General features: G+C 41.3%; 1 protein-coding gene across 1 annotated transcript in view; it reads left to right on the forward strand.

The window, feature by feature from the left end:
* The window catches only part of ell (elongation factor RNA polymerase II), a 29,857-nt gene that overhangs the window by 11,167 nt on the left and 6,588 nt on the right, over positions 1–12,102 (forward strand). Inside the window, exons 3-7 of the mRNA XM_035646838.2 lie at positions 5,995–6,116; positions 7,204–7,367; positions 8,273–8,523; positions 8,739–8,863; positions 11,907–12,078. Coding sequence (XP_035502731.2) covers positions 5,995–6,116; positions 7,204–7,367; positions 8,273–8,523; positions 8,739–8,863; positions 11,907–12,078 — 834 coding nt within the window. The remainder of the gene's footprint in view (positions 1–5,994; positions 6,117–7,203; positions 7,368–8,272; positions 8,524–8,738; positions 8,864–11,906; positions 12,079–12,102) is intronic.

The raw sequence follows: 12,102 nt of genomic DNA on the forward strand, positions 1-12,102 counted from the left end.
GTTTACTTGAATAAAAAATAATTAAATATCTTAGGGATAACACTGGTGTAAGCTGCAAGCTAAAGCTATCATCTTTTGCAACTTCTTAAAGCCATTGCTTTTCTTTTTTTTTTTAACCATATGTACCATATGTCAACATTACTTGATCTTATTTCACTGAGACCTGCGCAGGCAAATGTTTTCAAGCTTCTCTGACTACTGGACACAAGCTTTGTTTTATTTTTGCTTTGGTTCCTAACTGTGCCACATGGAGCCCTACATCTCTTGTATTGCAGTAAGGTTTCTTTGCAACCTCTTTAGAATATTGCAGCATTCACTCAAATACCTGTTATAACTGTTATATTTCGGATCAGATTGTAGCCTGATTTCTGTTGCTGATAACCTGCTGGTGGCCTACTGTATAGTGGCTATCACTAACTGATCAACCACTGTCAACCAAATCACTTTTAGTATCACCAATATAAAGTGCAAGTGGTGATGAAAGGTAAGTGATCGGAGAATAAGGAAACAAGCAGGATCAAGACAGAAGAGACTGAAAGCTGCAGTTGTTTGTTGCTGCTAATATTCTCCACAGCAGCAGAGCTAAAGTTACTCCTACCTGTCACTGCCTGCCTCGTAGATTAGCTGTAATAGAGGCAAGCAAGTGAACGCTCAAGGTAGTAATGTAACAGTTAAATTGGTAGTGAATTATTTTTTATGTCTTAAATTGTGACTGAGCCTCCTTTCTGCAACTGGTACCTGCTTGTTTATGGCAGTGGAAAATTCGCACATAGGTTCCAGTTCATCCCTGTATGAGCAATAAACTCTACACATACAAACAGTAAACGTCCTCATGCTTACAGGCATTTTTCTACAGAAGCAACTGCTTCCTGCATGGGCCGAACACAGGGTTGGCATGTGTGAGCCTGCCCAGTCAGACATGCATATTTGCTCTTCTGTAATGGCAAGTTTCAGTTTGGTTACACATTCACAAATCCCGTGGAAGTGCTCACCATCTAATGGCACAATAGATAGTTTTTAACATCTCCTCCTGTGTATTTTGATTCTGATTCAGTGGCCTGGTTCATTCCGGGATTTGCCTCTTGTCCAAATCTTTTTTGTGCTTTCTGTCTCTGTCTGAAATGTTGTTATGATTGGCTGTTTGTGGACATGACTGTCACAGGCCACTGTTATATTTACTTCCTCCTACAGACACACACACTCTTAAAAACACAAACAGTACACACACAGACACATTACAGTGCCTGCACATGTGTCTGTGTGTGACCATACACAAAGACACAACGCTGCTGCCTCCTCTTCACCTTCCGTTCCCTTGTCTTGTGGTTTGACACCAGGTTATTATCGGCCATCAGATGCGATATAAAAGCTCCAGCACGAGTTGGCACCATACTGAGAAATATCGGTAGAATGTGTGCAAATTTCTCAATTTTCAAATGAGGATCATTGTGTGGTTTACCCTAAAGTTCTTCCCCATAAAGAGTTGCAACAGATCTCAGCAGTTTCATTAGGAAAGTGTAATAACATATTCACCCCAAGAATCCTTTTGTTTTACTTCCTTTTTAAAGTTAATCGTAACTGATTAAAAATAACTGAAATGCCATATTCTGTCAAATTGTGGTATTTTCTAGGGCAGTTATGATGCCATGAAAATCTCAACCCTACCTCCAAGTAAATAACTGGTTTATTCTCAAAGTTGACGCTTTCATGTCTGTTTACTTACAGCTGAACTACCATTTCATGCCATAGTAGATCTCCTAGCTTCTCACTCTGCCCATACTGCAGCATAACAAACACAGGTTGTTTAAAATGTATTTTTAAGGGTAGATGTGTTGCCTAGAGAATCCAGTGAAAGCATCCCAATCTCTCAATTCATGATAGTTGGTGCAGTTCAGGTTTTGTAATTTTGTTTTACAGTCTTTAATTTCTATAATTTATAATGAAAAGGTTTATCATTTAAGCTTGGCTGCCACTTTGCATATTTTTTGAGAGTTAAAAACTATCCCCTAATCTCCTTGTGAGTCTTGATGTGTGTAATGCTTCCATCTTGCCTTCAGTGTATTAGTTTAAAACTGGGAACGGTGCACTGCGGTACACTGCAGTCCTGTATACAGCCAGGCTCCATCTCTCATACTCATTTAATGCTGTATCAACTATTAAAAACCCTTTTCTAAGTATCTGTGTACCATCAGGTTTGAAGTTGACGTTCTATGGCAAGATAATTCGGTGTGACCCTTTCGACCCTGTTGCATTGAATGATGAATGATCATTTTATACCTCTACATCATGAATGATGTGATGAATATTGTTGAAAGACTATCGGCCAGTAACTGTCTTTAGATATCCTTCTTTTTAACACGCATGAATTGTGAAAATACGTGCATATACATGAAATCCATGCACAAGGTTCATTGATAGAAGTGATGTTTGTCATCTGAGGATTTTAGGTTTTGAAAAGCAAAGTAATGCATTTTGTTGATGCAGCAAGTCGACTCAAGAGGAAAATCTGTTTCTGCTGAAATCAGAATGCTATAGTATGCACACTCTGGTATTATATCTATATAAGTATGTATTGTTGTAAATACACAATAGTTTTGGGATTTCCAGTACAGCAGGATGAGATATTCACTCTTATAGGAGCAGATCACCTACAGGTCAAGGGTCAACTGACTGTTGGCTGTAGTCTTCTGAAGTGTGATCACCAGAGAGAGAAAACATAAGGCGACGTGAGGCACTAAATCTTTGATATCCTCTTGGCGTGTCAGGGTCTTTCCTGTCTGTCTGATTTTCCCTTTTCACATCTATTTTGCTCCTTCTCTTCTCCCTTGGCCATGGACAGAAGACTAAACGAAATGCGTGGGGGTCAGCCTCTTCAGCGACCACAATCTGAAAAGGGGCATTGTTTGCTAGCTGCCATGTAGAATGAGAGGATGAGACTAGCTGCCAGCAAAACACAGAGGGGGTGCTTGTACAATCCACTCCAGCCCTTAATACTTGTAGAGATGGTGTATTTCATTGTCACTCACCGCCTTTCACCCAGTGTTTAAGAAATCTCTCTATGCTCTTCTGCTTTTTTTTCTCCATTGCTAACCCTGTTATGTCTAGGTTTTGTTGAAAAGGCAGGATGTAGCTTTTGAACCTTTCTGCGAACGGTTCCTTATTAGCAATTGAGCTGATTCTTAACATTGGGGGGTTTCTAAGAGGAGAAATCCATTAGGTTTACAAAATCTTAATCCAGAGTCACTTTTGATTTTAAGGTTGTCATCAAAGTCCCTGTTCCTTCACCCTTTGTCTCGTCAACAAATCACAGATCACAATTTGATTTAAAAATGAGCTGATATTTGCCTTTTTAAACTCAAAGGCACTGTTGTGTATAGCCTGGAGCCACATTAAAGGCAAACTGGAGGAAAACCCCACGCAGGAACAGCGAACAGGGTGTATTAGCTTTCATCTTAATGATGACCCATTTTCTTTAGAAACCTTCCTCGTCCTTGGATGAGTCAATCATTGTATGCACGCTGTAGTTTCAACACTTTCAGGTTTGAGCCCAAGCCATTTGTTGTGGGGGAGACTCTTTCACATCTCACTCTATTACGTTCTACAGTGTGAGTCAGCTGAGTCAGGCTGTTCATTTCACTTCCTCTGCCTCTTAATCATCTCTGGATTCATGTACTCAACCAATCTCCTTTGTTAGTCTGCACAAACTTGACATAAGTATGTTCAAGGTTTAAAATTGTCCCAGCTCTACATGTAGTAAAGCCTCAATCACTGTCGCTCCTCTTATTTATATTTGATCATGTTTATAATGTGGTTGAGACTGGGCATGGCGACTGACTTTGCTGCTTTTAACACCCTCATTCAACAAACACTTAACTGCAGGGAGCTAAATGATAAAAAAAAAATTTTTTCTCTGTTTGCTGAAACATTTTATAGCAGAGATTCAAGTAAATCCGTGGGGTAATGTGGTTGTGACTGAGTTAATCAGATCTATTCTCCTGTTGATAGCAGGAACGCTGACTGGTTGATCCCTGGTTGAAAGTTATGATTTTATCTTAATCTTTATCAGGTAGGGTGCAGCTAAGGCTGCGTGTGTGTTATGTTCTACTGAAGTATTTTGGATTATGCACAGAGGGCATGGAAAGTGGGATCTCTTTTATAGCTGCTTTTAGACATGAAGTCTGACATTCCCTGGAAATTTTCTGGAGTGGCTATATGTGAGAATGCAGATGTTGCTCCGGAACTTTTCTTGTACAAATGTCCGAGTGAAGCCATGTTGGAATACAGCAGGAGAATCTCCAGAAGATTCACAGCCAGCGAGTGGGCGTGTTGATAAGTGTAAACAAAGAGGCTGCTTTCTGCAGCAGAATTATCGTCACGTCCTGCCTCCTGCTGCTCCACCGAGACGGCCTTAATGTTTCGAAAATTCTCTCTGACTCAGAAAATCTCTTGCTGCGTTAAGTCATATGTTTGTGAACGGCAATCTCCGTTCACAAACATATGATCAATCTAACAGCTTTTTAAAAGTTGACAGCAGTCTACACAGTATTAATGTTCTGTTAACATCTTAATCTTTTAATGACAGATCAGAAGGAGAGTCACTAAGCCTGGTTGAAGACGACTCGTTAACTTTGTCCTGAATCACTCTGTTGGCCTCAAAGTGGTATAGAAAATAAAGGGTCTTCCAGGAAGGGCGTTGTATGTATTTCTAGTTGGCCACCTGCAGCCTTCACACGTGTTGAGGCCTAGGTAAACAAGGCTGAGCTGCCTATGCTCTAAAAGCATTTCCGTACCAGCACTGAAGTCACAGGTATAGGCATCTGATGTATCAGGTCACTCTCAATGAGCTTCTGAACCGGGGATACCGTGGCCTGTTTTAATGTTTCGTCCTCAGTTGCGACACCACTTGAATTCAAGTTCAAGTAGACAGAGCTGAGCTGGGATTTCAGCTGCCTGGCCTCACTGTTAGTACTCAAGTATTTCTCCTCACAACTCATCAAATAAATTTAGTCTTGGTTTGAAACCAAGACTATACCAAGACTATACCAAGGAAAACAACATATCAAGGAAATACCAAGGAAAACACCATATCATTAGAATGTGAAACCATTGCACCAAGTTTTCTTTTTCAAATTATATTTTTTTTTCGGCGCACACAGAACCGACAGCTAGCAGACCGTGAGGAATTAATCGCTGACTTTTACAAAAAAAGTATATCGGATTAAAATCGATTACTGCACCTTTGTGGCAAGGTTTCAGTGTCACCCAGTCTTTCACATTGCTCCCTAAGAAGATTACACATGCGTCTGTACACTGCATTAAAATGTAAACCACTTTCAGCCATTGCTGTACATAAATAGTCGAAAATTAATTATAAAAGACAAATGCAGCTTCTTCTTCTCAGTAGTCGCTGTTGTGTTTTATTGAGGTAAGCGGCTAGTGGACAGTGATAAACTCCACCTCATGCCGAAGCAACACCTGTACTGTGGGAGGAAGGTAATTATGGGGCAGGAATAGGATGTCCACAGCAGCGTCGAAGGCCAGTGACTGCAGAAATACCATATCATAATTCTTCTGCTACAGTAATTTACACGTGGTTCCTGCAATTACACGTTGGGAAAACATGGTAGCAGGTAGACTGTCCTTGTAGACATAAGCTGTAAGAAGAGAAGGCAGCGGCTTTTGGCTGCAATTTGTGAGGTTTTTAGTGTTTTTGCTCGGCAAGAAAATGCCTCAAGCTAATTCACTGCTTTCCCTCAGCATGGCCACGTTATTAAGGTGCGCACCACTGGTGTTTGTTTAAAGCTCTGAATACTTCAGATAGAAAAATACGTGTTTAATTCTACAAGTAAGGTTTGGAGTGCATTGAGACCTTCTTTTGATGTAGAGGTATAAAATGAAAACACACATTTATGAAAGCCTGGAAAAATGGTATAAATATAACTATCCAGATTTTGAAAACGTTTTCATATGTTGATGTTTTTTTGTCTTCAACAGAAAATTTCAATACCACGGTCAGAAAATTCCAGTGAGCTGCAAACGTTTACCTTCTACCTGTCAAATGTGGGCAGAGATAACCCCCAGGGCAGCTTTGACTGCATCCAGCAGTACATCACCAGGTGAAAGCAAATACTGACTCTCACTCACTTTCACTCTTTACTTAAAGTGTGAGCAACGAATTCTTCTTATTCAGAAACACTCTCAGCCTTTATTTCAAACTGTTGTGTTCTGTGTTGATAATCGCAAGTCTCCTGACTTAAATTATCAAAAAAGAGTGTTTCCAGACAGACGACACTTTATGCATTTCCTCTTTTTTTTTGCTATAGGCTTTGGCTGTGCTATATTTTCATTGTAAATTTAGAATGATTCCGTGCTCAAGTGATTAACGTTGATATTTTTAGCACTCTGTTGCAAGTGCTGTCTGTTTCTGTGGTAGAAGCTGCAACAACACAAGACCTCATTATAAAATGTTTCCCCCACCATGCAGAAAGCCCATTAACCTCCTTCTGCACATGCTCTCAATACTAACATGAGTATAAAAAACACTCGCTGAATTAGATGGATAGAACCTGAAATCTGTGTTGGAGCGGAAGGAAGTAGAGAGACAGAATCTAAAAACAGCAAAAACTCTTCTACTTCTAAAATATTTTTAACAAGTAGGTCAGGTGGAGTTCAGCTGTATCTCTGACTGGATCTTAATCAACCTTGAGTTCCAATCTAAAACCCAATTGACAAGAGTTCAGCTTCCACCAACTGCGCCAGCACTGTTTAATTTTCTGCCAAATCCTCATCAAAGTGGAGGAGCGTCAAAGCGATCCAGAAAGTCAGGAGAGAAGGGGATTTGATGCGGCAGTAAGCCGCATTGTGGTAACTCACAGTTGGATGGATTTTGAAAAAATAATAGTTGTGCACTCAGGGTGTTTAACTAACCTCATCTGGGCACGAAGGCACTATTTATCGCAAATAGTGAGAGATTAAAGGTTGTGGTGGGTTCTTGTCTATTTAAGCACATCGTAGTGTTTTAAAGTAGTATCCTCTAAAATATAGCATGATATTGTTTTGTTTCCTGTCTACTTTAATTAACTGAAAAACAAATAACCATCTACCTCTTAATAGGTTGTAATTCCCTTCCAGTCTTTCTGTTCTCTTACTGGTCACTCTATCCCCGTCTTCCTCCCTCAACGTCTCCTCTTTGTGTTTTGGCAGTGAAGGGAGCATTCAGCTGGATTGTTTGGGTGGGATCCAGGACAAGATTACAGTATGTGCCACAGACGACTCCTACCAGAAGGCCCGGGAAAACATGGCCCAGGTTGAGGAGGAGACTCGCAGTAGGAGTGCCATCGTCATCAAGCCCGGGGGGAGATACGTAGGTGAGTCAAAGACTTCACCAGTATTTAATACGTCAGCCTTTGGGTGATGGGAAATATATTTCAATTTAATCAACATAAGAGGTGTTGAGAGTTAACAGGTATATAGGAACTGGACTTTCTGTGCCCTGCAAACACTTAAAGGTGACATGTTATATTCTATATTATCATATTTAGGTTCGTACTTTTTATTTGGTTTACCACCTGAAAAGGTTTACATGCTCTAATGTTCAGAAAAGGCATCAGTGTTCTCATACTGCCCATTCCTGCAGCTCCTCTTTTCACCCTCTGTCTAAAACGCCTGGATTTTTTGTACAGTTCTCGGGCTGAATGGCAGAGGCTCAACACACTGCCATCATGCCTAATCATTACAACCAGAACTTTTATTGAAAACATGTGGTGCACCAGATACACGCTGATCCTCTTTCTGTCCACGGGCATAACACATCAACTCTCTGACCCTTTGTGTTGGTCACTGAGTGGCACCATGAAACGCATCATGTTGAGCTGCATTGCAAAACCACAGCGGTCCTGCTTCATTGCCTTCAAAGTAAGAAATCCACTGTTTGGCAGCGAATTGAAACATTTTCATATAAGTTCATATTTTAAAGATGGAGGATTTTGACCAAAGTGAAGAGTATGTGATGTTTAAAAAGAAGAGGAAACCTAACCTTTATGACTAACAAGTGCATACAACAAGTGCACCTCTTGGTGGGTAGATAAATGAAAATGTAGATATCAAATATGACATTAATTTCAATATCATAACAATATCATTTTTTTCTTTTAATAGAAACCCCTGTTTTATTTTGAATTCTACAGTACCCCCTATTCCTATGTCTAACCATCTTATATCCAACTTCTTTGATTTCATACTCTAACTTCACTTCTGTAATTCCTCACAAAAGGAAAAAAGGTTCAGATACGGAAACCGGCACCTGGCCTCACCGACATCGCCCCGTCGCGGAGAACATCTCGGCCCGTCATCATCTCTAGCAGTACGCTAAAGAAAGGCGTGACCCAGCACCGGCCGCTCCGAGAGCGCCTCATACACTTTCTGGCCCTCAAGCCTTACAAGAAGCCTGAGCTGATCCTAAGGTTGCAGAAAGATGGCCTCTCTCAACTAGACAAAGACTCCCTGGACAGCCTCCTGCAACAGGTCTCTCTCTCTCTCTCTCTCTCTCTCTCTCTCTCTCTCGCACGCACGCACGCACGCACGCACGCACACACACACACACACACACACACGGGTATTACCATAATATACACACCCCTCAATCAGTTAGAACTCACAGTGAAGTTACACCTGATTATTCTCTGCTGGAGAGGTTTGTTAGAATCACCTGTGGCTGTTTTGCATTTCTACATTTCTAGGTGGCGAATCTGAATGGGAGAGACAGCACCTTCACATTGAAGGACTTTTTGTATAAGGAAATTCAGAAAGACTGGCCCGGCTACACAGAAGGAGATCAGCAGCTACTCAAGAGAATCTTGGTCAGGTACGTCAGAGATGTGGACTACTCTGTTGAAAACCCACACTTCACCCTGTTCTGATGATGAGGATTTCTCACATGCTTTACATTTAGACAAGCTGAACACTTGACTGTTGATTTAGAATATGGATTACATGTTAACGGAGGACTGTTTGCAGTAAATACATTAGCTAATGATTTTATGTGTCAGTGTTGGCAGCTTATTTTCAATGTTTAGGAAGAAGTATTTTTAGGTGATGTAGCATAACAGCAGCGGACTGCATTTCTAGAGTGACAGTTTAAGTATATCTGCTCGATTCATTATACAGTATTTACTTTTACTGGGTTGACCTTTGTTAGGCTACAGTTCAGGGTGTTGTGGAGTCAGTTTATGTTGTTTTGTTATTCGTGTTTACTCTGCGGTGTGTTGAGGACACAGTGGGATGGCTCTGGTATGTAAAAATGTTTGTTGAGAAATATTCCTCTACAAAGGAACATGTGTGCAGGCAAAAATCTTTCCCTTTTAATATCTTGGTATGTAAACAATTGAAATTAAGGTATAAGAGATACGTTTAGACTTTATGAGGTTTTCTTGAGTTGAATTCTGGTAATCTCACAATGTCTTCACAGTCATGATTGATTCAATATTTTCGCATGAAAGTGCAAAAACCTGTCTAGCAGCCAGCCTTTGTGTTTGTGAGAGTGGCAGGTGTCTGTGTCCCCCCCTCGAGGAATAGTTGTGTGTGCTCCACTTAATTTGGTCCAAGTGTTGCAATGGTTGACAGCATGAGCTGCTGGCCCTCTTCCCAGTGGAAAAAATTGGGTTTCTCCGGATCTGGGACGCTAAGGAAAAGCAAGCTCCCAGCTAGCTAAATATAGACCAGGCTGCAATGCTCTGTGCTGAAATTGTGTCTGCAAAGTGGACTCCAGAATGGCTCCTATTCTCAATGATAGGCTTGGATTTACCTGTGGTGCAACCCCGAGGGCAGCCTGGTTGTTAAAATTGAGTGACCCAAAGTATAGAACCACTTGTAAGATACAGTGCAATGCAATGGCTCTGCAATCATGTACTCTACCTGAAAATGAGGCTGCTGCCAACGTAGTTTCATGGTTTGTGTGCTAGATTTTTGAAAGGTTAGTTTTTTTATATTTTGGTTATTTACATGTTTGGATTACGTGTGAATATGTGACACAAATCTGAAACAATATGAGCAACATTTAAAAGTATTAATACAACAGAACTGTTGTACTGCATGAGCGTATAAGAATCTGTTTTTCTGGTCACTCAGGGTCTTTTCTGTGTGTACGTGCTAGTATTTTGTGTGTAAAGACATCCATACCCAGAGCCTATTTGTGCATCTGTGTTTTTACCGTACTTTGAGCTCTGTTTGTGAGTTTATCAGCTGACTAACAATCATAGCCTCCCACCTAATGTCACCTCCCCCAGCTCCTCCAGAGTGTTGAGCTAATACAGTCAGTCACGCAGTAGCACAGCAACACGATTTGGAACGCGCATGATGCAGCAGTGTTCCAGCACATGCTGATCTATGTGTGAGGTGGCACCGGTCCAAGGTTTAGCCATATCGCTTGTCCTGCTGTCTCGCTCGCTCGCTCGCTCGCTCCCACCTGTCTATCTGACTGTCCCCACCGCAGACACTCACACACAAACACACACGCCCTGATTGAACTAGGGTGGGGCATTAACAAGACTTGTTGTATCCAACTGCCCCCTACTGATAATGACATTGGCTGTGGCAGCAGCATCTCTACAATTGCAAAATGTTCTTTTACATTCAGAATGAAATGTTGTGTTTGTAGTTGGGCCTTCTTTGTTTTCGGCTGAACTGGTTGTGCTTTGAAAAGAGACGGGACGTGTATGTTGACTGTTATGCTGCGAATAAACTTTATCTTGGCTATGTTAGTAAGCCACTTTTTATCTTGGTTGGATAGCTGTATAATACTGGCACAGATCTTTTGTTTTGACACTGCAGCCATGTGATAGATTTATCTGGCACATAATGAGGTCCGTTTAATGTATCATAATAAATCTGTGGCTCTGTTCTTATCTGGCACTGGAATAGTTCTTGGCAGATGTGATCAAATGTGGACAAGTCCAAATACAGGCGTTAGTAGTTAGTCAGTCAGTTAGTAAAGAGTCTTGTGGAGTTGGTCAGGGAAAAAATGACGTGAAACAAATGAGCATGTTCCAGATCCCATTTAAGACCATTTAGTCCACTTTGTACCAAACCTCCCAAACAACATCCATCTCTCTGTCACTGTGGAGTGTCATGCCACTTTCTCTGTCGAGAAGAGGAGGAAGAGGTTTCCTTTTTACCAGAGAAAGAAAGGTGGTAGAATTATATAACAAATGTCCTAAAAAAAAACACGGACTGCTAAACTGATGAAAATTTGTACGGATTTAAATAATGATTTAACTGCTCTGTCCATGTGTGAGAAGTGTTGCTGCTCTGTCAAGTAGCTCCTCCTTCACTCAGTTGTCATAGCGACTGTCTCAGCCTCACAAAGAGATTGTTGTAACTTGTTTTTAATGCCCTCATACATCTGTAGAATTAGCTTGGCAAAAATGACAGCTCCATAGTTTGCATCTTTTTCCTGAGTGTCATTTCTTGGAAGAGAGCATTTTAAGCTCCTTATACTGAGAGTATAAATCTCACTCAGAGAGCGCAGACCTCCACCAAAGCTGAGCTTGACCAAACCTATATGCTTTTTCACCTTAAAAATGTTCCCCCGATCCATATCCGGATCTGGGTCCCTCCCAAAATTGAATTGCCCGTTTCCATGCCTAAGACCTACCATAGACCTGTCCCTAACAAACTGAACCAATCAGATTATCTCCTTGGCGGAGGTATTAAAACAAGTTTGCAAAACTTGCAATCCAATTTCATTGAAGACCCCAGTGCTGCTGCAGTAGTAATGCTGTGAAACTTCAACAGGTAGTTGGATAGATAAAGTAGGGTCCCTTGCTAAATATAAAAAGATTTTATTCTGCAGAAATAATATCAAGCTTTTTCTTGTGTGTGTGCGTCTGTGTGCGTCTTCACTCTCTTAGGAAACAGTGCCAGACCCAGAACAACTCTGCTCCTGCTCCTGCTCCTGCTCCTGCTCCTGCTCCTGCTCCTGCTCCTGCTCCTGCTCCTGCTCCTGCTCCTGCTCCTGCTCCTGCTCCTGCTCCTCCACCGGAGAGCCCGCCCAAAGAGCTGGCCAGCAGCTCGCCCTCTCAGGTGTGGTGTTTTTCTTTCTTTTTT

The sequence above is a fragment of the Scophthalmus maximus genome, chromosome 13 (assembly GCF_022379125.1).
Source record: "Scophthalmus maximus strain ysfricsl-2021 chromosome 13, ASM2237912v1, whole genome shotgun sequence".
Classification (NCBI taxonomy): domain Eukaryota; kingdom Metazoa; phylum Chordata; class Actinopteri; order Pleuronectiformes; family Scophthalmidae; genus Scophthalmus; species Scophthalmus maximus.